At 38.1% G+C, this 26507-nt stretch overlaps 1 protein-coding gene across 2 annotated transcripts in view; it reads right to left on the reverse strand.

The window, feature by feature from the left end:
- Positions 1–2247: 2247 nt before the first annotated feature.
- LOC121647217 (PDZ domain-containing RING finger protein 4-like) overlaps positions 2248–26507 on the reverse strand; it is a 131260-nt gene continuing 107000 nt past the window's right edge. For both annotated transcript variants that reach the window (XM_041996435.1, XM_041996436.1), the window contains 7 exons: positions 24112–24365; positions 21252–21354; positions 14312–14410; positions 9736–9798; positions 7807–7908; positions 6916–7044; positions 2248–5269 (listed from right to left, as the gene is read on the reverse strand). In XM_041996435.1, coding sequence (XP_041852369.1) covers positions 3797–5269; positions 6916–7044; positions 7807–7908; positions 9736–9798; positions 14312–14410; positions 21252–21354; positions 24112–24365 — 2223 coding nt within the window. In that variant the 3' untranslated portion in view covers positions 2248–3796. The remainder of the gene's footprint in view (positions 5270–6915; positions 7045–7806; positions 7909–9735; positions 9799–14311; positions 14411–21251; positions 21355–24111; positions 24366–26507) is intronic.

Below are 26507 nucleotides of genomic sequence, written 5' to 3' on the forward strand. Positions count from 1 at the left end.
TGTCTATATGCACAAATACAAGAGTTTTTGTCTTTTTAATTATTTTTTTTTTTTGACTTATCAGTTTATTACCACGTGTACAAGCGAAAAATTATATTTTTATATTTAATGTTTCACCCAAACATTAACCAACAAAACATTAAAAAAAAAAAAAAAAAAAAAAAAAAAATTGTCAGCGATGCTCTGAATCTTTTGTAGATCAAACAAAATTTGTCCAGTATTTATCATTATGGTAAAATATGTGTGAAATCAGTAATGGTGATTCCCAATTCTCACCAAAATAACTAATAACGTGCATTGTTGATAACATAATTAGCATGTTAACATGCTGATGTCTGCTGTGCTTTAGCAAGATTTGTATTAACTTTTTAAATAAAGAACTTTAGAAGATTTTTTCTGTGATTTCATGCACCAGAATTTTCCATCAGTGTCTTCTATTTGATTAAAGCATGAATTAAGACATGCTGGTTCAGCAGGAACAGTTTGTCCTTTGCGCCTGCACACACTCCTATTTCTCACCCCGTAGAGACAATTACCACAACATAGCTCTTATGATATCAGAAATCAAAGCTGCAGTCAATTTCTAAAGTGTCATAGAGAGACGCATCAGAGTTACCAGTTTATTTGCCTCTGAGATTAACATGAAGGAGGAGCCCTGCAAAGTACAGTGAACCATCATGTGTCAAGTGGATCTGTATGTCAATAAATGCAAGCCTCCTTGGATGAATAACGAGAGAGAATTTGTAGTTTTTGCTGTTCGGGGAATCCTAAAGGTTATCAGCAAACATCAATAATAGAGGCTGTGCGTATGTGTGGCGTAGCACTGAAAAGGAGACGAGCCACTGTTATCTGCTTGACATTTCTGGCAGTACCGGTATTTGAACTGCTGGGTAGCTCTGACAAATGCCATAGCTGTCACACGCTCGATTTTAATTACACCTGACTGGGTCTTTCAGGAGCTCATGGATGAACTTAATTAGCTTCCAAGCACTTGGGATAGTTCTGGTGTGAGTCAGTACATTTTTCAAAGCTTCTTCCGTGGCGCTTTATTGGCATTTTAATGGTCTCAGTCTTTACAGACTGAGAGAATTAACAAATGAGGAGAGAGTGAATGGGCTTGGGGGAGATGGCAGAAGTTTACTTTCCAATAGCAAGCTGGATGTAAATGTTTGGCTGGTGTATAAACAGAGTTGCTGTTAAATGTCACAGACTATTGGGTAATAAAAAAAAGTATTGACACAACTTAAAAATCCCACTGTATGTGATACTTTGGCATTATAAAACCCTACTGAAAGTCAATCAAACAATGCTATTAGAAGGTGAATTCTTAATGATGCAGAGTTTGAGCAAAAACATCCTTTTTTTGTTTGAGGCTGGAGGGTGAGTTTCACTGGCCAACTTGAACATACGGAAAACTTCAAAAAGAAATAATATAACTGAAAATGAAAGTGTGCTGGGCCAAAAGAAAACAGAACAAATGCCGCTGGGTAACCTAGAACAATCCCCTGTCCTGTGTAAAACCAATGTTAAAAAGAATCCATTTCTTTCATATTTTACCAGCCTCTTAAAATGGAAGAAGTTCCCAGTTAAAAAAAAAAAGGCAGAGAAGAGTCCTGAGGCTGTATGGTATTCATGACACTTCAATTTCAGGTTTAGCACCCTGACAACTAAAGATAATACAGAGACCAAAGTGTCCCAGTAGCTCTTACCTGCATATGACAAGGCTGTAGCGATGATTAAGTAGTTGGTACGTTTTAATGAACACAAAGCCATCCAAGTGTGAGGACATTTTAATTGAAATCCTCTTCTGTTTAATAACTTAACATATTTGCAGCGAGTCAGTCTTCAGGAGATATCTGAGGTGGATGTGTGCTTGGTGGAAAAGCTTTTCTGTTTCATTTCACACTGGACTTTTACTCCTTGACGACTTTCTGCAGCTTTTGTTGCTGTTCTTTGCAGTTTACTTGTGTGAAATGACACCGTTTTCCAAGCGTACTTCAACCGTCTTCTTCATTCACTGCCCCACAGCAGTGACTACAATAACACAACACTGCTGCTGCTCACTTCCACCCACTTAACACTAGTCGTTTTACAAAAATTAAATTTACCCATGCAAAGCAGAGCTTAAGAAAATTTCACTATTTAACTACATGAGTTGTTTCAAAGAACTATGAACTGAAACAACAAAATTTAGGTCCTTTACTTAAAGGTAAAAAAAAAAAAAAAAATACCCCACAGATCAGATGATACCAAAAACAATAATTTATTATCATTTCTTTTGCAAAGATCACTATTAACACACATTTACCTGCTACAAATGTGCCACCTATGCATTACTCGAAATTCGACCAGCAGACATTGACTCAAAACATACAGGACTTGGTTTGAAATTTAAAGTTTACATTATTTCAATTAAAAATGAGGCATTAGGAATGATTAAACTGTACTGTACACGTTACGGGACTATAAAGACTTGATAAAAGGCAAACCATTTATGTAATCAGATATAAAGTGTTCTGAGTCCTGCTCAGTGGCAATCATCCTAACACCAGTTTAATGTGACTGTAAACAGAATTCAGAAACTCAAATTACCCAGTTTATGAATAAGGCAGAACAAAACCTCCCTGTTGCTCAGAGATGTACATACAGTTTATTGAGTATGAAATAAATTTGCCACACCAACGTGTCACTGAGGTTTGGCTTTTAAGGCTATGATGAGTAAAGAAATTATGCAAAAATAATTGTTTGTAAAAGTTACAGGCAGGTCCATCTGTTGTTGAATATGTAGGAAAAAAACTTAAAGTGAAAGAAGGTTGCATAAAAATATCATTTTCAAAGTCGCAAGTGAATGTAATGCTCACCCGTCTGATTTCCTAATTATAAAAAAAAGGGGGAAAAAAAGGGAAATTCTGTAGTTTCTATTCACAATCAAACAAAAACTTAAGTATTTTAAGATCAGTTTTAACAGAAGGTCACAAAAAATATCAACAATAAAGTCAAGGTTTACATTTAACTGAGACAAATGACAAAAATGGAACATATAAAAAATGAGCAAATGCTTCTTGACATGAGAATTAAACAAATAAAACTGCAGGTGACCGTTTACTTCACATTGTTTACATTTTTCATGGTTATTCTTAAAGTTCTTATTAGAGACTAATTATCAGACGTGCTGTAAAAGCATTGAGTGGCATAAAAGTTAATGTTTGTGCCTAATTTTAATTTACAGACACTTAAACTATCAAATTGTTATGATGTGTATAGTTGACTGTTAAATTTTAAGACTTGTTGGATTTCTAGGCCATGCCAAAGCACTGAGTGTGAAACATCATTTCTATCTCCACAAAAAGTGGGACTAAACTGATTTTGGCTCATGAAAAAAAAACAAAAAAAAAAAACAAGAATGAAAAACAGGTACGCAACTAATGCATCATTACTAATTGAACAAAATCCACATAAGAAAAAGAAAACAATCCAAAATCTCATACAGCTGTTTTGAGTTATATGATTACAACAAAAATATGAAAATAGAATTGAAAAGACATGTTTAAAGTGAAGTAACAAAATATTTGTATTGATATTATTTAATAGAAAATGACTTTTTCCTGCAGTGTGATGTGAAAAACAGTTTTGGAAAAACATCCAGTAAATGTCATGATGCCAATGATAAATTCTTTACAAAATGCATTTTGAGTTACAAAGAGTGAAAAATATTCCTGTTGTCCTCATAAAAACGCCACATTGAACGAGGCGAGAATGTTATACCACATGGGGTAGAATGTGTGTGGGGTTTATTTTATACAGTAGTGACTGAAAGGAAGGCGTTGTTCACCTTTGCCCCTTCAGGGGCCTTAGTGCCGTGAGTCATCAGCTCCTGGATTGTCATCCAGTTATCCAAGATCTTCTTGTTGCGTTTCTTCATCATCTTCTTGTGGCTGAGCTCTATAATGCTGACTTCCTTGCGACCCTCACTGCTGCTCTGAGGATTTTCCCTCAAGCTTTCCAGCCGACTACGCTGCATGAACTCTCGTCTTCTCCTCTGTTCTTTTGCCCTGACCAGGTGCTGTTTTCTTTCCTCCTTACTCCAGTACCTCCCCATCTTCATTTCACTCATTGCATCATCATCGGTGGTCATTCCCCCGCTCCGCTCCTCTTTAATCTTTAAGGCTCGCTCCCTCAGGATCTTGTCTCTCACAGGCCTCTTGGTGATGTAGCGGGTGCCGTCGCTGCGGATCTTGACCTTCCACTCCATCTTGGGCTCATTAATGGGTCTCTGAGGCTCTTTGCAAACACTTAGCAGGCTGAGCTGGCTCTGAGCATACTCTACAGCAGAGCGCTGCTGGATCAGCTGCATGTAGCTCTGGTAGTGGCGGGCGTGAGCTGGGATGTTGGCCTGCCTTTGCTGGGAACTGTGGGAAGGAGAGAAGTAAGGATTTCGAGAACTAGATTGCTTCAACTTCCCTCTGCTTTCCTCCTCAGCCTGAGGTGTCTGGTCTGACTCCGAAGGATTGCTGTGGTCAGGGCTGCTGCTCTTGCCCAGGACAGGGGCACGGCATGGTGGGATGGGGCTTGGGCTAGGAGAATGTCCAGTTGCAAGGCCGCTGCAGAGGTTCCTCTGGTTGGTGAGACTGACCATTCTCTGGAGGGAGTGCTCTGGGGACCGGTCCATTGCCAGAGGAGTGCTCCGGGAACTCTCTGCAGTGTTATAGGCACTGGAGCTGTCTTTATCCGATTTTTCCAGCCTCTCATTCATGTCAGCTAGTTTACTCCTTGGGGACTCTCCAAGGTGAGGGCTTTGATTTTTGGTGGAGGGCACAGAATGGCCAGTTAAGGGAGATTGCTGACCCTTACGAAGCTTATGGGCCTGCATGATGTTTTGACACTCAAGCTCAATGCTGCGCAGCTCTTCATTGAGCATCCGCAGCTCATGCTGAACGCTGCCCTGCTCCCCCATGCTGCACTCGATGGTGCTGCGGCGGCTGTAGAACAGGTCGTACTCGCCACTGTTTCGAATCTGACACTTAAGTTCCAAGAGTTGCTGGAAATGATCACCCTTCATTTCATCATCTTCCTCATCATCTTTGTCCTCCAGCCTTAGGGAACCATTGGTGCAGTGCGTGTCCCGATTGTCTCTCAGGCACCGGGACAAACGTCTCTGGATTTGTGCCAAGACATTTTGTTCTGAACTCTCTATTTTGTCTTTTATACTCCGTATATTGTCCTTTAGATAAGGGAGTGTTGAACAGGTAGGTTTTTCATCTTCTGCTCTCTGAAATGAATGAAACACAATATATTATGACATGCTAAATAGTATGATATTTTTTCACAATTAACTTACAGATTAACAGGTGAAACGTTTAAAATGATTCAGTACTAGAGTTGGCTGAAAGGGAGTTCAGGGCGACTTCTGAAAACCAATAAAGAAATGATAAAAGCAAATTTAAAATAAAGGTTTTATTAGTTCTGCTGTCTTTTTTTGACCAGAGTCATTTAGGATCAACGGAAGAACTGAGGGAAAGTTAAAAACTGTTTCGTGGTCTGACATATCAAAACTGAAATTCATTTTTAGAAATCATGGGCAATGCCTCTGCTTTTCCATCAGCGTGTATGGTATTTAAAAAGACAGCACCCTTATTAGGGGTACATTAGTGAACGTGGCATGGCTAATTAAAGGTTTCAGGTTTTGGCTCTCCCTGCCGATGCTCTTGCGGGTCTTGTAGCCCGCAGCTCTCTCTGAGCTTGTTCAGCTGTGGTGACAGAGCCACGGCTCCTCATCTGGCCTTTCTGATACTATTTTCTCCAACAAGCTTGTTCTGACTTGTTCTCATTTCATCAGTTCCTCACAGCACACACAAAAAGTCCACCCCTGCAAGTTTTCAGGACTGGTTCTTCAAACACATTATTTTCCCATAAAACATACAGGCTGTTCAACCTTGACTCTCTTAGACTGTAAGTGGTGCTTGCAGATTCAAAGCAGAAATTCTCAGTTGCAGCATTGGTTTAGCTTTGTTGGAGAAATGATGAGAAGTGATGCAACACAATAGCTAAAAAACCCTTGTCCCAACTTTATTTTTGAGTATCTTGCCGGCATTCATTAAAAAGAAAAATTAAAATAGCAAAAAAAATGTTTAACATGAACATTTTATTTTTAAATAAATGCACTTTTAAAGTAATCTCCATATCATTGCAGCCTGTTTTTCTTCACATTGGCTGTAGTATTCAATTTTTTGGTTTTGGAAAAAAGGCTTGCATGAACAAATTGCTGTCTGAAACTTACTTCATGTTTGTAAGGGTAAGTTTTCATTAATAACCTGTTTTTTTTTTTTATTTTTATTGTAATTGTAATTTGTATGCATATGGATGGAGTTTTCTTTCTGAATGAGGACAAAGGGGGGGTGGGGGGACACTGCAGTAAGTAGAAACCTGCTTTGCTCCCTCCTAAAGAATGCATGTTCTGTTTTGTATAATTTTTGTACACCTCTTCAGGGATTGCCTCCTCTCTGCTATTTTTTCAAGTCCCATTTATATGGATTTTTGTAGCATGCTATCCTCCTGACATAACAGAACATGAGATTATGATTACGAATGTTTGGAATTTCAATAGTTTAATAGTCCCCACACATAAATATTTATTAAAATATATTTATTATTCTCAACTCAAAGGACAAAGCTTGTTTTCACTCACTTTTGCAGAGAAAGTTTCCTAAAGAGTTTGATGCCATTATGCCTCCAACTCAATCTCTTGTCATTTTAAAGGCTCATGCTGGCTGAAAGTCGCAGGTAAGTATTGAATTTTATTAACCCTCTGTGCCCATTGGGTTTTGTCCTTCACTCCTTCTCACTGAATACAGAAAATAAAAACCACATTTTTGAATGCAGATCAGAAAGAACTCAACGTGTTCTGCTGCTGCTGACCTGCTCATTCTCCTGCTCCTCCTGTAAGGCAGCTAATTCCATCTCCTCTCTCTGTTGCTCCTCCAACATTTCCATCTTCAGCTGCTCTAGAAATTCACTGTGCTCATCATCCAGCCAGGCCTCTTCCAGCTGGGGGTGAACGGAGAAGGAAAGCATATGGAGAAATGGGAAAGTGTTATTTGTCAAAGCCCAAAGCTTGTGGTGACAAAGTGTCTCAAAACACATAGCTGGATTTTCCAAATGGGTGCACAAATGGGATTTCCTGAAAACGCCCCGGAATGGTTTCAATATGAAAAACTGCACACATCAACACGCAGTATTTGGGTGATGTGGAGCTTCCTACTTTGTAACTAACGAAACCGCTCGTCTTAAAATCAGGCCAATCCACTTTGATGGCCGTAAAAGCACCACTTTTGACCTTTTAGCTCATCATCCATCATTCTGTTTGATGTGAGCCAAATGGTATCCATATCTGACGACTTCACATTTACTACTGAAAGACCCATTTAATTATGAAGAGTCTGCTGCTGCTTCCTGCTCATCTGCACTGCGGCAGAGTCCTTCCACTTACACGCCTTCGGCCTTGGGCCTGAACTCACTCCACATTAGCATGCCATTAGCTTTTATGGCTTACTGTTGGAAGTCAATTACAGTGGTGCTACATAAAAATAAAACATGATGAGGTGTCACGGTAGTGGTTTCCAACAGGAGTGGATGTGTATGCAGTGGGAGGCAGTTGGTTGGTCGTCTCAGACTGTTAATGTTTGCTCTGAGCAAATATAAAGTAAATGAGAAACCTTCAGAACTGTAATTTAAAAATTGTCAGAACTTCCGTGAGCAAACGAAAGATACATCTTGTCAGCATGATGTACAATTGTGGAAATTTCTTACCTGCATCTCAGGTCTGGCAACCAGAAGTACAATGTTCCTGCACTCATCACTGGAGAGAGCAGCCATTGCTTCTTCTCTGTCTTGTACATCTTGGCCATTAATCTGAAGATGACAAACATGATTATCAACTCCCTATTAAGTCAAACACAAGCAAGAGAACACACACATGCACAGTGAGAGCTCTCCATTGCAAACTCCCTCAAGAAAAACAAAGAAGCACAATAAATGCATTCTTTCACAAGGAAACTGTAAACACTCCACACTCCCCTGATAATATGAACCAGGACCCCGATGGTGATTATGAATGAAAAGGTGTCCATGGGCAGCCAGAGCTGTTGTGTTCACCAAAGTATCCGGCAGCGTACATACATCTAGCCATACAATTAACTGGCCACTGACAGGCAGCGTCCATCTTTTTGCCAGCAGAGTAATGGCCCTGTCACTGGTGGATAATAGTCCCAGAATGCTGGTCTGCCTCTCATAAAAGCACACACACCTCCTGTTTTCAGATCAGCCACACAGCTCATATTAGACTCAATTAGACAATTAGACCACTAGTGCTAATGCATCCTATCCCTACATCTGTAAAAATATCTGCTGCACAGACTATTTACTTTTTTCTTTCTGTCATAACATCCTGCAAAGTGGTTTGTTTGTTTGTTATCGGGTTGCCCAAAGAGTTATTTTTCTGTCTGGCAATGTAACCAGAGGCATGAGTCATCTAAGAAGTGGTTAACTTTTGGTGTTGACCCAGATTCAGCTCCGGATTGAAGATTTTATTTTATTCTTTTAATTTAGGCTTGCTCTTGCGCCTCTTTTCCCATCCACATAATGCTGAAAATTTAAAGTTCATTGAAAGAAATTACATGCTTCACACAAATGATGTTAAGGTATAATTTGTGCTAAACACACATGATGTTGTTGCATTTTGCAGCTTCATCTACTATTTATACAGGAGTTCAGATTCATTGATGACACCTACTTTGACACTTTAAATTTTCACTAACAAGTAAATTTTTTTTTATTCCTTAATGAAAAGAAAAACAAAAAAGCAGGTGGCTGAAACTCACAGTGAAATCACAGTTTCACCTCGAACTAGGACCCCCCCCCCCCCCCCCCCCCAAAAAAAAACCAAAAAAGACAAACAAACAATATAAAATTTGTTTTCTTAAAAAACTTTTAGTCACTGTTGATGGAAAAGAATTTATTGCTATGTGTTTTTTTCATTCTTTTTTTCTGTTTTCTTTGTTTCTGAAAATATTTCATGGTGTAACTTCCCATTTGAATGTAACATCATAAATAAGCGTCAAGTTGCCTAAAAAGAGCAGAAAAGCAAAGTTTGAGAATAGTTAAACGAATAGTTAAACAGTCTAATAGTTGAGTAAAGTAGGATTATTTCTGCTCTGTTGGACGTGTGGGACAAAAGACTGAAAAAACTACTGGCTACTGGCTCATGTTACTGTATCTATTGAAACTGTAAAAATTACAAGGTTAAATAAGGGTATGCTAATATGTTGTGGTGAAATAAGTGGTAAAAACCAGGAACTAATACTTCTTTCTAATAAAGCAATCACTTTGTACTGTAATTTTCTCAGACAAAGCACCATATTGCTCCTGCTCTTTGCTCTGATGCTTAAAGATAAGTTGGAGGTAAAAGCAGCCATAACCTCTCAGCAATCCTGCAGGAGGCAATGAGATGCAGCGCAGCAATATCCTGAAGCACAACTCCTAAAAACCCATGCTGGTGCTGAGTCGGTAACTAAAAAAGCTGGAGGGACATTTCTCCCCCTGCGACAGTCACACCCCTATAATGTGCTGCCATTAAAAAATAAATGTGCTTTTCTGCAGGGAGATAGTGGCTGAGTATGACAAAGTAAAAACCAGGTTATATATTGAACCTAATGAGAGGCGGTGTGGGTGAGGTCTTACCTGTAAAATGCGATCCCCCTCACGGATGCGTCCATCTCTGGCAGCAATACTGTTTGGACTGACCTGTAAGGAAGTAGAAAAGAAAAAAAAATGAAGCCTTTGCAATGATTTTAGTTTTGGTTTTCAAGAGAATCAATAAGTGCCTCAAGACATCCAGTTTCATTTAGATGTCATCACTATTCAAGACATGTCTAGATTGACACTGTGTGTTGTCTCGGGATGTCAACTGACTTCCCCCACAGTCAGTTTTACAATTACTGACTTAGTCATTTTTGGAAGCTGAGCAAAATCCACACAAGTTGAAATATCATAAGCACTGGCATAGCATCTCTGGCCTGTAAAATAGCAGAAGCAATATGATACATGCACTCTTTCCGCAACTAATGCTAGTCAACAAGAGGGCAGGACATTTTATTGGCCAATCAATTGGCGTCCAGGGCCATTTGTTTTACTTTCCCTTATCAGCGAGGATCTCTGAAGACACTGAGTTACTGAGACACTCCATCTTCATGATAGTTCACTCCCACTCAGAGGTCCACTCATTAAACTGACTGGGAGAAATGGCTAAAGAACTGGAAGGGACAGACAGAGTTGAAGGCAAGTGATCTGTAGCGTAGTGGGAGAGCATCTGGGAATCTATTGAAAACTAATTTATGGGGAAATATAAAACTAATATCTGTTGAAGATATTAATGTGGTTAGTTAAATGGATGGACTGTGCAACAGGCTGATGTATGTATCGTTTTTTTTTGTTTTCATTTATTTTTGGCCATATGCATGCTAACAGCCCCCCACATTCTGCATAGAAATAAATGGATTTATAGATTAATAGATTTATGTAATAATAGCAATTAGAACATGGCCGTTAAGGTGGGAAATTCAGCTTGTTTTAAGACAATTCTGTATTCTTCTAAACTCTATTTGCTCTTCCTACATGCAGGAGATCAGAGAATATAACCTCTCCCATTGATACTGAGTCACCTCATCTAAATGCAGCACACCCCACTTGCTTTTTAAAAAGAAAACAAACAGGGGTGCTACCTATAACCTCAGAGCATTGAGATTTATATTCTACTCTGCTCTCACGTCTCTAATATTATTGTTATATTGTGCTCAGCTCTCAAAGCAAACCCCTGGCATGGTCTGAGTCAACTTCAAACGAATTTTGGAGCAAGTTGAGCTGAATCCAGAACAGTATTTTCTCAGCTTCTGAAGAAGAAGAAGAAAAAAAAAAACAAAGCAGGAGGGTTTTTTTCTCCCCCCAAATCACAGGCTGTTTAACTTTAGCTGCAATTAGGTTGAACCCCAAAATATTCTTGTTTGTGTTGGTATTTTTCTTCTGCCTGTCTATGTTTTTGGCAGGCATTTCATTTGGCAAATGAGAATGTAATCATAGAGTCAGATCACCTGGTCAATAATATGATTTGTGCTTAATACCTGTCCGACTTTGAATTGCTGCCACTGACAGTGAAGCCTGCTTTACTCATATTATTATGAGAGCAAACCACAAATTTGAAGATGAATATTAAATGTCAGAACTGATTTATTCTGACGCAGAACGCTGTTGATAAAAGATTTCACTGAGGCTCTCTGATCTGGAAAGATGACAACTGTTGGTTTAAACAACAGAGCATAATATGTAAATATGAGACTTCAAAGAACTGAATTATCTGTGGAATATGCATATAGCTTTACCCCAAGAGTATTAATATTGTTATCTTTCAAACAGCTAGCAGCTCTCAACTTTTCTGGATGGTAGAAAAAGCAGATTTTCAGGAGAATTTCAGGAGAATCATGCATGTGGCACATTTTTCCAACATCTCCAAGAACAAGACTCACATCTGTTTATGAAGTCAGTCCCCTTCCCAAAAAGAGCATTAAACATCTGCAGCTCATCCAGAACGCTGCTGCTAGAGTTTTAACCAGGAATAAGAGATCTGAACACATCACACCAGTTTTAAAATCTTTACACTGGCTTCCTGTCAGTCACAGAATAGATTTTCAAACCCTTCTGATTGTTTACAAATCCCAGAATGGTTTAGGCCCAGAATACATCTGTGATATGTTCAGAGAATATAAACCTAGCAGAGCTCTTAGATCCAAAGACTCTGGTCAACTAGTCCAAACCAGAGTCCAGACTAAACATGGAGAAGCAGCATTTAGCTGTTATGCTGCAAACATGTGTAACAAACTGCCAGTGGAGATTAAACTTTCACATTTTTAAATCCAGGCTAAAAATATTTCTTTTCTCATGCACCTATGCATGAAATCTGCATGCTAACTTTTTATTTATTTTGCTTTTAATTATTTTAATGTAATTTTTTTATTATTTTATTGTGATTATGTGTTGATGCCTTTTACTATTTCTAAATATCTGTAATGCCTTTGTTTTATGTAAAGCACTAATTGTCCTGTACATGAAATGTGCTATACAAACAAACTGCCTTGCCTTTTAATTTATTCTCAACTCCTGTTTTTAGAGACACTAAAACAGGGTCTTCATGTGTTTACTTAAGAGTGAAGAGAGAATATTAACATCTGCTGTTCATGTTCATCTTTACAGTGCAGGTTTTTAACCATGTGTGGTTATTAACAGGATTTATTGCATGCTTCAGATAATAAACTTCACATAAAAAGTTAGGAAATTTACATTTGGTTAACTATTATTTTTTAGAGAGCACTGTGTTGATGCTGAACCCATACAGTAAAGGCCTTTGGAGGAGGCAGTGTGATGATAAGGGGCAGCATTTCCCTCCCAAAAGAAACTAGACTTTTCATCATCCGAGCCAAATTCACTGCAGCGATATGACGATGAGATTCAGCAACAAGTAGCACTTCCATATCTATTAAATTTATACTCCAAGATGGGAAGATAGAGAAAGGGTTCATCAGAGACTGCATCCAAAATGAGGGAGTGGAGTAGACAGAATGGCCCGCCTGCAGACCTGACCTCAACCCCAGTCAGCTTAGGATCAGTGTTTGAGAGTCCAACACAACCTAACTTGCAGATTTATTACAATTTCTATCCCATCCACAAATATGTCACCATTTAAGGGAGAAAAACATGCTTTCCAGTAAGATTTATTGCCAAGAAGCATTGTTACAACAAAGAAATGATCCAACAAACAAATGTCCATTCTTTATGTGAAAAGATTATATGCTATATCTCTACATGATATCACACTTTTGGGGGAAGTAGACAGTGGATACAGTTGTGCATTAAAACAGTGGACACATGTAATGCACTATTTAGCAAATACATAACCAGCGCCAGTGTTTAGAGAGTTGCAGAGTTAAGTGGTTCCTTGTGACTTCTTCATGACAAAGTGAGAAGAAAAACACTCACTGTGTTATATAAAGGAAATAAACCCTTTTATATCCAGTCAGTCATGTTTAGCATCTTAAAGACCCCCTTCAGTTTTTAACATTGTCTGGACGCCCATATGGGCACTATTGCGGTTAAAACAAGCAGTGGACCACGGCTGAGCATTTCCACCTCTGAACTGCAGTTTAACGACTACGTGAATTTACACAGACATGTTTTTATATTAGAAAATAATGTAGGAACCAATCCTGATCGGATACTTGTATCCCTTTGCTGTGCAACTAATTTAATGAGTGTGATGCGGAGTGGAAGTGGGGACCACTGTGTTTTGCTCCTTTCATATAGGCCTACTTTTTTTAAGTCTGGTTTAATTTATGTTGCTTTAGGTTGATTTTTTTATTTTGGCTCACATCTTTCCATCCATGTGACATGCTGTGAGTATTTCATCATAACACATAAATAGTTTCTACTTTTGTCTATGGTGTCTCCAGCTTGTGGCCACTTCAGACAAATCTTGTCATCTTCTCCAACATCATCAGGACATTATTAGGTGCTTTAGCAAGCTAAAAAATGTGTTACATGAAGCTTTTATGCTTCAAAACATAGAAAGCTGATACACAGAATACATTACCATTCTAATGCATTTACTTGTTGGTGACCTTGTAAAAGTCACCTTTCCTTTTCTAATTCTGAATCAGTCTCAGCTTAAAAAAAATGTAAATATAAATTACATCAACTAGCCATAGTGTGGAGCAGGTTGAGCAGAGTCAAAGGTGAGAGAATTTGTGTCAGGTCTATAACAAAGCAGCAAAGAGGTGGGTGGAAAATATACATATTCATATATTCAAACACACTGAATAAGGCAGCTAAGCCATTGTAAGGCATTAAGGGGTAATTTTCATGGAAAATAGTAAAAATGAAATTTTAATGAACATTGATGAGATTTTAGACGTTTACAGGAGTGGTGTGTAAGGGTCAGTTGCATCTTGCATACAAGTTAAAGACAAAGTTACAGCCAACTGGGGCAAATGTTTGTTTTATTTATTCTGATTTAAGGTGGAAAAATGACACTGCATCACTACAAACTCTGAGGAAGATAACCCTTGCTGTCTGTTTTAATAGCTCATAGCACAATTCTTATTTTCTACACTAGTTAAATTGTATTTCTGACTATAGATACCATGAAATGCTACACACAGGAACTTTAGTTAATGCCAGTAGAATAATTCTGGAGGGCAAATTATGTACTTACCTCACTAACATAGATAGCCACATCCTCTTCTTCATCTGTCCTGTAGCACAGGGTTAGCCCCAACTTCTCTTGACTGCTGAGTCGACAAAGTTCGACCTCCTATGGAAGAAAAATACAGAAATGTTAAAACAATGCTCCATCTGCACAAGCAGATCAAAATGACTGAATGCTTCAAAAGAACTTCTGACAAACCTTGATGTATACTTCAGCAGAGGCTATAAAAACACTCAGAGAAGCTAAAAACAACAAGGATCTTCAGGTTTCGGTGCACAAAACCTCATAATCTTTGTGTCTGGATTGCCAACTCTTAGTGCTTTTTGAGCCTGAGTGTGTTTGATCATGAAAAATATTCTGAGTTTGGAGAGTTTGACTGGAGGGGCTTTGATAAATGTCAGATGACCTCAGGTGTTTTTCTTTGAAGTCTTTCTCAAGTTATATAATATGAAACAACAATCTGTAATTATACTGATATTATACATATTTGCTGTAATATTAAATCAGTAGTTCAGACTCTTTGATTGGAAGCACAGTGTGGTACTTCAGTGTCTCCATGAAATCTTCATTTAGATGAATAAATACAACACAAATATCAAATTTCTTTTTTTTTTTTTTTATATTTACTTATTTTAAATTTTTTCCCCCAAGGTTTTTAAGAGCTTTCCTCAATATGCACTTGTAGTTTCACCACAACGGAGACACAACCCAACACCAAACAGCACAAGCCTGTGTCTCATCTCCAAATGCTGAAACGTATCAAGGGTGTTTGAGGGAATCAAGTGTGAAATGGCCTCCCCTCCCAAGGTCTTCATTAGAGCAGAAATGTACCAACTCTCAGCCGCGGGAGCGAAGTGGTTGAGTGGAGAGGATGGTAGAACGGAGCCCGAAAGAGAGAGAGAGAAATGAGGTGGTCGCTCCGGCTCGGTTCACAGGGGTCTCGCACAAAAACAGAGATCTAGTTTGTCTGTGACAAGTGCAGGTTGGCTGGTTACACGTGTAAGACGTGGCATGGCTTTAGGAAGGGGATTGGAGAGGGGTAGGAACCTGACTATAGGGATGAAATTAAAGAAAGAAAGTGGAAAAGGTCAATACCCAGTGGCTGGTCTTCCACTTCTCAGCTGTTTATGACTCCACTTCCTCACACACACACTCACACACACACACACACACACACACACACACACACAACCTTTAGGCTATATTCCAATTTTTTTCCATTCCCATGTCCTCTTACATGTCTGTACCTTTTCAAACACAAACTGAAGACCATTTAGGTGTTTTTGGACTGGGGTCCTGCAGCAGCAGAAATACACACTCCTGCAGTCATTCATACACACACACACAAAATGCATTTCTTAACAACCTCTATACTTACAGAAAGATGTATACTCAACTTAGCATCCACATTTTCAGAAGAAAAAAAAAACTTTACAAAGAACAGCCTCTTCTAAGGCTTGTCATTCCATCGTTTTCTGACAGCCTCCATCTGATGCAAAACTCAGATCTTTAACAGACTGCTTCGGGGAGAATGACAGCTTCAAATTCCAACTGATGCACAAGGAGATGATCGGAATGAGGGAGGCTTTGGAATGACAGAAACTCCAAATCCAGTCATTAAATTTATTAATTCTGTGTCTAATGGCAGGAAAATTATTAAAGCAGTTTACTTCCATAAGCAACAAAGCAGTCATGAAAGCAACAAGAGTTGCGTTCAGCACACATCTTACATGCTAAAATCCTGTGTGAAGTCGTGAGATATCTGCAGGAGACATTAAAATCACTAACGCTGTCTCAGAGACATCTCTAAAAATAAAACACACTTATTAATTGGAGATAGTGAGGCAACGCAGAGGTGTGAGCAGGTAACACATATCTACCTGCAAAACAAGCCCAAAGTTACCTCTGATTAACCAATGGATGCAGCAGAGCTGAGGCCAAGTGATCACAGAATACAGACAGCTATACTTATTACATGCCACATGAAGCATCAAGTCTGAGTGTGTTTAACAATGTCACCCTTTTTTCTTTATCAGATGTTCTCAGGCTTTCTGGCTTTAAGATTTTACTGTGCAGAAAAAAGGAGAAAAAAAAAAAAAGCACACTCACTCAAGGTGGATGTCTTCTGAACCATCAAAAACAGATTCACCGATCTTTGTCCTTTCTCCTGCCTTTTGATATGTCTTTTTTCCTCTCTGTTTTCTCAGTGAGCTCTTTGCCTTTCAGGCAGGAGATTGCTACATGGCACAGGGATGAGGGCTGACAGCAAATTAATGAGTGTGATAGTGTGATTAAGGGGAAGATTGCTGCCCACCATCAAAGTACATTGGATGCTGTCATAATAATCATGCCTTTGATTACCAGTAATTGAAAAAGCAGTCACAAATGCAGAGATGGCTACCACTGGTGGGAAGAGAGGGAAGACTGTCTCTAAAGCTTGGAGTGCTTCACTTCCTCAGAACTCACCGAAACTAATAAAAAGGATGGGTACTAAGATGGTGCCGAGGCAGCATACACATCAAGGATTCCCAGGAAATGTGTGATGTTAGGGTGTGAAATTGCAGCAATAAGATAGGGCCTGTGCAGTCCCAGCATCCAACAAATCATGCAGAACAAAGATATTATAGAGTCCTGGTGGCAGAGAAATTCACTTTATACAGAATGAACAATTAAATTAGAGGTACTATACTGGGTGTTTTTACAATTAGAACCCCCTTTTCACATTTTGTTCCACAAAATAGGACCTATCTTAAAGTCACACCTCAAGACTTTTGAGATGAAATCAGAACTGACTGAAAAGTTAATCTAGTCACAACTTTACTGGGACTTCAGAGCAACAATTTTACCTGAATTGTTCCTGTTCCTGAGGTCAGAAGTATGTTAACCACAAAACCATACAATGTTCCCAAATGCATGAGAGGCAAGAGGGAGTTTCATTCCAGAAAATGAAGTGCAAAATCTACAGTGGTAACTGGTAATCAGGAAGGCTCGTAATGTGGTCTTAGTTCTCTTTGCTAAAAGACAGGAAGCTTTACTGATGTGATAATCACCATGCGATCATGAGCTGTGGTTGTTAAGTGTGGCAGAAAACTAGAAACTTTAAAGCAATACTACATGGCAGACTGACATTCACTATGCACATTCCTGGAACAGTTGTTACCCTGCAGTGTCCTGTGGCTGAGAAACTACCCTTTACGGCATTGCGCCACACACCATGCCACTGGCATCCCCTTAAAGAACAATGTGTCATACTTTTGTTACCCTCTTCCTGTCTCCTGGGAAAAAAACAAACAAACAAACAAACAAACAAACGAACAACAAAAAACACCTCTGTTTAGGGAGCAGATAAGGGAGAGAGACTAAGTGAATCCTCTCTGTAGAGATGTTTCATGTCTTTGAGGCTGAAAATGTAAAGGTCTAACAGCTAACACCCGGGTTGGGAACCACTTATCTATGATAAGGAAATGACTGAGAACATGACATTATAAGACAGCTTATGTACACTCAAAAAAGGTGAATTTATGTGTTACGTTTTCTTAAAGATAACCTAGACTTGCCTCTGTGGGTTGCACAAGACTCGTGCTGCTGTAGCTACAGTGACTGAAAGAAGCTGTGTTCTCAAACTTCAGCATTGCATAGAAAAAAAAAAAAGAAAAAAAAGAATGCGATACAAGTCTGGGCTTGCAGCAGCGAAATAATATGTACAGGTTCTCATTTGAGGTCATATGCACTGTTAAACACAATTGTAAAATCCTCTCTTAAAGTTATAAAAAACCTAGCTGTATGCATGACTGACCCCCTATATATATATATATATATATATATATATATATATATATATATATATATATATATATATATCTTATTTGTGTCCCCACTTTACTGGTCAGTGCCCCTGCCTGGCCCCATCTAAACTTTTCTAGACCAGCCCCTGCATATCTGAAGTATAAATCTTTTCTACCACCTGTCAACTACTTTTTTAGAGCGGAGAACTCCCCTGATTTTAATCTCAGAAACGTTTCATAGTTTCTCTCATTACATTCATTACCCAACATCTGCAAAGCACCAATGGTATAAAGAAGACATCCCCTTGTTTCTGTGACAGTGACATGGATCTGATAAATGTTGCTCTCTTTAGCTAGCGTGTCTAAGAACAACACTTCTGGGTAAATATGTGCCAGTGTGAACCATGAACGCCTAGTTTCCTTCTTCTATTCTGAACGATAAACAAATGCAAAAAGAGAGAAAATCTGATCAGCTGATCACTGACAGCTGTCATAATTCACAACAGCAGAGGAAGGGGGAGAGGATGAAAGCTGCTGCGCTGTGCAGAGTGCAGCCAACCAGAGCAGTTACATCTGTGCAAACTATGTGACTTTTTTTTTTTTTAAATTATTTATTTATTTTTGAGCCAGTCGACTCACTTTTTTCACATTGCCTCTAGACAGCTCCATGTCTTGACGAAACGAGACGGCAAGACATAGTTATAAATGAGTTAAAAAATTTAACGCAGTAATTACATAAATTAGTTACAGCAAAACTTTTGAGACATATATATATATATATATATATATATATATATATATATATATATATGTGTGTGTGTGTGTGTGTGTGTGTGTGTGTGTGTGTGTGTGTGTGTGTGTGTGTGTCTTTTTACCAAGGTGTTTTTGCATATAAGAGGTGAAATATATTTAGATGTTCTCTGTTTTTCTCAGTTATGTGTTAGTATTTCTCTTCTCTTTCTCTACTTTTAAAGGTAACTTAAGAAAGTATCTCTCTATCATTCTTGTTTCTCTCCTTCAGCAGGAAGTCAGGGAACAGGTCTACTGTGAAAGAGGCTTTTCAGCTTCTGCTTACATCCCTCTCACAGCATTTTCAGTTGACATACAGTAAGTGAGGCCACATTAGGATGGTAGGCCCCTCCGAGCATGCAAAGCATACACAATGTAATAGGATTTGTTAATAGCAATGAGGCATAAAAGGGTGCTTTGATAAATTATATATTTTGGATTTGACATTGGGGCCTCGGAGATCCAAGTGGGTGCACAAATCTCTTTAGGATTTGAGGAGACAGCTCAGCTCAGTGGGTGGAAGGATGCAGAACAAACTCAAATGAAACAAATAGAAGGAGGGAGGGCTGAGCAATCATCATACATCAGTTCAGTCAGAGGCCTCTCTGGCTCTATGCCCGCACCTCAATGAGTTGGAAATAAAAAATATTGGACCTAAGCAGAGAGGGGAGTCTGTTTATATCATGCCGTCACAGTTGAATTAGTGCATATGTATGTAAATCTGTATGTGGCAGAGACAGTCTTAGAAACATCACCTATCCTTCTGATCTGCTCTTTACACCCCAGTAAACATGCAGAATCATGAAAATGTGTTTCTTCCTGTGTGTGTTTTTTTTTATATATATACTGACACCTGCCTCATTAACTGGGTTTAATCAAACTCAACAAGCTTGCTGTACTTTTTCTCCAGAGTTGTGAAAAACAATTAACAAATCTCTGCTAGTAGCTTGTCTTCTCACACTGAGTAAGAAAAATAATAATAAAAAAAATTCAAACAAGGGGGGATGGCATTATTTCCAATTTTGGTGATCGTAATGAAAGATGGCAGCTCAATTTCACTAGAAAGGTAGAATCTAAGCATTGATTGGTACACCCATAATATGTAGTATTTGCAGAATCTAGGCTTCCAAATGGACAGATCATGCTTTTTTCAGGCAGTTGATTTTAGATGGGGACCGCAGTCACGAAGTATAAACTGTTGTGGCTTATGACAGTGAACATTTTTATAACTCCTTATCTTAACTACTGATGGGTGAAAGTGAAGTACCAAAACTAAGTTTTTGCACACTGTAAAATTCTGACATTGGTCCATATAAAACTACATAGCAGGTAATAATAAAGACTCAAGAATTGTACAGTAGAAACGTTTTGCTTCTGTAGTTTTCTTCAGCAAATACAGCTCCCATCATGCTACTGCAGACGTTTCTACAGTTTTATGTTTGCAATGTGATGACATTGGCAGCTGTTACAGTTAAGTAGGACAAAAAAATACCTCGTAAGGAGGCAGGCAGGCAGCTGACTGGCTGAGCTTCAACTAACAGACTGATAGTTTGACTGCTGTCCTGCGCAAGCTTTTCTTTTGTCCATTTGCTTTTCCACTTCTGCCATTACAGTGTTGATTATGGAATCTTGAGGAAATGTGTTTTAATCTTTTTAAGAGGCCATAAAGGTGTTTTTATGTATGAATACTTAATTCTCAACACTTTCAATGCTTATTGGTACTAAATCTTTTGTCATGGTAGACTTGTGACAAAAAAAAAAAATCATTAGCTTCTGTTTTAGCTTGAACACACTACTGATCCCTTTTAGTTAAATTTCTCTTGATGCCTTAAAAAACAAGTCTTCGCTGAACAGTTTGTGAAAGTGTTAAGCTTCTACTTCAAACATGTGTGACCCAGATATGTAAAAAAGCTAATGTCTTTAAAATGGACTAAAACTATTTTCTCTGTGTATTGGTGTTTACACACTGCAATTACAATATTTATTTACTTGTTTTAAATATATATTTGCAATTTCCAGTTTGTTTCTGACAATGTGGCAATGATCAGTGTCTCAGGTTGCAGACTTTCATTTGTATGAATGGTCAAACTCATTAATTTTCAGTTATTTGTTTATATTAGATTAATTGAACATACACCAAATATATATGGACATATAGCCAAATTCAATGCTTTGACACAGTGAATAAAGTCGGGCAGAAAGATGAAACTTTGATATTAAAAAGAACTGCAGTGACCTTTAACTGTACAGACAGCCATTGTAACATATTTCTAAATGGACAGAATCTGTAGAACATGGAACCTAAGTTTTAATTAAAAAGGTCATCTTTAAGAATAAAACCCTTGCTTAGCAGCTCCAAGTGTAATTCCTACCTCATACTCAAATTCCTCTGTCCTCTCTCCATCAGCTGGAACCGGGGAGAAGTAGTCTGTCCCTTCATAATAATCCTGGTCCATTGTATGAAGAGAATGACAGCTGTCAGGAGAAAAGGAAAAGGAAAGATGGAGAAGGAAGGAGACAAAGAAAAACAGAGAGAGGAGGAGATTTGAGTCTTAGTAAAATGCTTTTCCTGATTGTCTTTTAAAACATTTAAAATCTGAAAATGACAGGATTTCTTCGCTTTTGTCTCTGCTTGAATCAGAAGAATAAAGGAATTGTCAGGAGCTTTCACAGCTGCTGGAGTGTGTGCTAAAAGCACAGCCCCTTGTTAATAACAGCAAATCCACACACTGTAATTTGCTTCCTGCTCTTGACAGACAAAACCCCCCACAATGTACAGTGTAATTCTATTATGCCTCCTTCAGTCATTAAACAAAAACAGCATTGTGAGGGCCAAAGAAGATGAGCAGCGTTTTGCCACACAAGATAATCGTTGTGGATGAAAACTTCAAAGAGACACCCTGTTGAACATGTTGAGTGATGTGTTCTGGGGCTGTCTGAGCCTCAGATAAGCCACCTCAGTAGAGCCATCTGAAAACAACCTTTCATTGATAAAAAAAAAAAAAAAAAAAAAATAAAAAGCCTGGGAAATTTCAGCAGGTTTGATGCTTCACATTAATTTATATAACAAGGTGATGCAGGAGGTGCAAAGAATACAACAACAATTTTCCAATCTAGTCTCAAACAGATACCAAACATTTATATACATCTAGAGAAAATCTATAAAGTCAGCTGCATATTGGATTGTGCACCTGCTCTCAGATGAGAAGAAAATGTGAGTTTTATGGGTTACATTGATTACATTTGGACTCAGCCTGAGGCTGTAAGTATACGTTGCATTGTGTTGCCTAGTTTTTATTAGCCAATTTGCTTTAATCACCTTGTAAACTGTACTTCAGTCAAATGGATAGTTAAATCAGCTGCAATTATGGCAAGACATACCTGTAGGGAATTCTGTAGTGACAATGTGTACAAATACATGCAATGATTTTGATCAGGTCATGTATTGTACTTTACAACTTGCATGCAACACTGATTATATTCCTCATTTATAATGTTTTTTGTCATAATGACTAAAACAGATGGAGAAGCCAACTGAGATTCTGTCCCTGCCCACTTAAGCAAATCTAAAATGATAAATCACAACACATACAACTTTTAAAATGTTTATTGTGGCTGGAATTAATTATCTGAAGTGCCAAACACTAAGTAAGTTCTGATTTCCCAGTTTTGCACCATAAATCTCCTGCACTGCGATTGCCACATGCCCTGGAGGTGAAACCCAGATATTCCTCTACCATTTATGTCTTCTTCATTTTTATTCTGATCTGATCTCAATAAACTAAAATAAAAATGATGAAGCAATAAACCAAATAATAATTTGTTATTAGTCAAAAAACACTTTAAATTAATTATCTATTTATGGTGATGCTTCCTCACTTACATGTAATTAAAAAAATGGTTTTTAATTTAAGTAAAACTCAGCATCTAATTTTGATGTGATTAAACCTCTTCTGATTATAGCTGTGCATAAGCTGCTTTGGGCTGTAAAGGTTACAAAGTGATAATCTGTTTATGTTTATTTCCTCTGTACAAACATGCAAGTCAAATAAATGTATTTAATCAGACAGTAAATGCACGGTTCTGTACATTTTTCCAATTGCAATCAAGCAGTCTAGATGTATCGACTGTGGTTTGACCAGGACTGAATTGTCAAACTCTTACAGCTGTTCTGCAGCTGCAACTCAACAAAAACTATCAACTTGTGGCTCAGAGTACCACAATTCATTGACCTGACAGGTTGGAAAGCTAATGTGTTACTTAGCAAATCTGGCAACCCCCTTTTCATTGTCAACTCATCACTTAAGGACACTTGGTAAGGAGTCTGTGCCATCACATTTCAACAAGACCAAATTTCCCTAAGTGTAATTTTAGGGACAATACAATACGTGTTCCTTAATGTGTAAAAGAGATGCAATGACAATAACAGGCAAAGTTTTTCTGCTGTTAGCATGGAAACTCAGCTAGGAAGCCACTTGTTGCAGAAGGGCGACGTGTGGTTCGACAACTAAATTTGAATTTTTTATGGTTGTTTTCATTCAACCACCATTCAGCAAGACACACATATAGACCAATATGCTCTTTGTTTTCAAAGTTTAACTGAAGCTGATTCATCAACATGCAAAATTACTAACTGCCAACCAGCTGTCCGCATAACATTCTGCATATAGCTACGTATATATAACTGGCTCACTGAGACCTTGGTTTTGGTTTCTTACGTTTTGTACTCTTGACTAAGAAAGACGTGAAGGACAAAAAGAGTCCCATTCATCAAATAAATCTATATTTGTCAGATTCAGACATGCAGCTAGTAAATCAATTAATTTACATTTCTGAGGCATTTTGAATTCTTACAATGCTAATCAAGCTAAAGCTGGTATTTCTGCTTCATAGCTCACCAACTTTTCTCACTTCTTCCTATTTCTTCTTAATTAGCATCAGTTGCAGCCAAAGTCAAAACAAGGACACAACAACAACATATCTCCCTCTCTGAGGTGGTAAACCAAAATATTCATAACTTTGTCCAATGAAATTAAACATAACTCCAACAAATTATATGAAAAATCACTGAACCATTTTTAATCATTATCGATCATTAGTATTAAAAAAAGACTTGTGATATTTACAAACTTTATTGATGTAAAACATATATTAATGAGCGTAAAATGAATAAAATGAATCAAGGTTTTACTGAGAAGTAAAACACAAACATACAAACACTGTTCTGCATACCTGTCAGAGAGCAGGAAGGGACAGACGTCAGGCACAGGAGGGGTCGAAGGCCGGAGCTTTGCCAGCGCCATGATGTGTTCAAAGGTGATGTCGGTCTGAGTGCACACATCCACCACATGGATTTCCTGAGGGGGGCCATGGGGGCGGCCGCTGGGGGTGCGCCTGATGACCTGCACCACGACGGGATCCTTGGCAGCTCGAAAGGCCTCCAAAGTCTCCTCATGGCTGGATTTGGACAACTCATTCCCATTGACCTGAGGATGACCAAGATGTTATTTCATTAGCTATTAAATTTGATTTGCTTTGCACATCAGCTAAAACTCAGTATGAAGTGGTTTCAAAGGCTAAAAGTCAGCAAAGGCTTTAAACGGGAAGCCCACCCACTAATTTTAGAAAAGATGGGGGACCTGGCTTTTTATTTTTTTAATGTGCTATGATTATATATTTTGGTCTTTACCTGAACGCAAGTTTAGGTTGTGAGCTCAAAATCTGTCTCTTTATTTTTAGTTTAGTTTAGCCCAGAAGTGGAGCAGAGTCAGACTGAATCGATGCCACAAAAGTTTTACAGTTGCAGTAATTAGCGATGCATTCAGATCAAAAAGGGATATTTTCTTTTTTCATTTTTAATTTAAATCTCTTGAAACTCTTCTCAATAGACGATCAAAAAGAAATCTTCATAAATAAAACCCTTGAAAACATGCAAACAAAACACAGTTAGATGCAACATTATCAGAATTATAGATCAAAGCCCAAATGGCCTCTTTTTACTCATTCCATCTTCAAACTCATCTCCACCACATGAAATGGAGTTTCTAGCAGACTGAAAACCATTTGCACTACAGCTGGCACACATAAAGAAAATCATTGCTTCATTTAGCCAAGTAATTTCCCTGGAAGAGAAACCATGACTGTGGAATACCTCAAGGAATGTGCTATAAATGTATAAACGCTGAAAGAAGAGATTATAATTTAGATAACCACAGAAAGTGAGAAAAAAAGTTAAATGCAGCATAATTACATCAAGTGTTCTATTTAAATATGGCTTTCAATAAGCGCATTTTTCTCACACATGAAGTTGAAACTGGTGAAATTGATAACTATAAAAGTTAAACAACCCGTTTCTATTCACAAATGTCAGATGAAGGGAGATGAAGTTTAGCTGGGAAACTCAAAGACAGCAGTGTAATGGGACTATATATATAAAAAATACAACATCTTTGTAGAAATAAAAACACACAGTCGAGTTTTCACTATAACAAAATAACCTAAATTCGCAGGCAGTCAACAGTTTTTTAGTATCCCTGGCTGTGTGTATGTGGTGCCTCTAAATGAACATTAAAGACACAGAAACCACCCGGGAACTCCCACAGAGGATGTTTATGTCTTCATCGCTCCAAATCCCACCACCAATTCTTTATTCATGCATGATATAAATGCACATCTCCATGAATTAATCACTTCATTTTCTCATATATGGCTCAATATCTTCTAAGGAGGAGGAGGGAAAAACTGTAAATCCTGATGGCAATAAAACAGATCTTGTTTAACATGTACATGAGCAGTTTCTAAAGCTCCAAGTGAGATGAAATAAAGAATTTGTTTCTGATTATTATTAATATTTTTTTTTATTTTTATGGATGTATTGTATCTCATTTCTCTTGCTATACAGAATGGTGATAATGTCCAGCAAATTTTGAATGATTATCAATGCATCATTTCTGATTTATTGCAAATATGTCACTGTAAAGCTTTAACTGGTTGATACCGATACCATAGGTCAGTCTTATCTAGCAATACAGCCATCTTCTCTGGGGCAAAGATTTTTAAAGGGGTCTGAGACAAATATCTGAGTCTGAACGTAGGTAAGCTTGCTTTTGCAACTTTGCTCTCCATCTTAAGGTGCTTTAAAATCTTAACATGAGTAAGAGACATTTTCACTTCTTTAACCTAATATTAAATTAGATTCTAGCTAACTAGTATCTCTTCAGGAATAATTTTGTTCATTTTTAGCTTACTTCTCTCTCTCTTTGTGTTAGTAAGTGTATTTTATTGTTTTTCTTTCATACTCTGTGTCTCAGGAGACTAAGGTAAGGGATGTTCTGCAAAGGACAACTTATTTTCTCAGCTATATCAGTGGTCATGTAAGTCCCTTAGTGCTTGTTGGGCTCTGACCTGCTTCCGTCATGACCTTTGTTTGTGGCTGTGTTACATTAATCACCTGAGCAGGAGATAAACTGGGTCAACACCACTCCAGTGGAACTGCAGGGCAATTTGTAGGGGGGCGGGGGGTAGAAAAAGAAAAAAAAACGTACATTCGTGTAGCCTTCCTCATTCCTTGCTTCCCTCACACTCTAATCCTGCTTTCATTGTTTTCTAGCCACTCAGCAGGTATTAAG

The sequence above is a fragment of the Melanotaenia boesemani genome, chromosome 10, assembly GCF_017639745.1.
Source record: "Melanotaenia boesemani isolate fMelBoe1 chromosome 10, fMelBoe1.pri, whole genome shotgun sequence".
NCBI lineage: Eukaryota > Metazoa > Chordata > Actinopteri > Atheriniformes > Melanotaeniidae > Melanotaenia > Melanotaenia boesemani.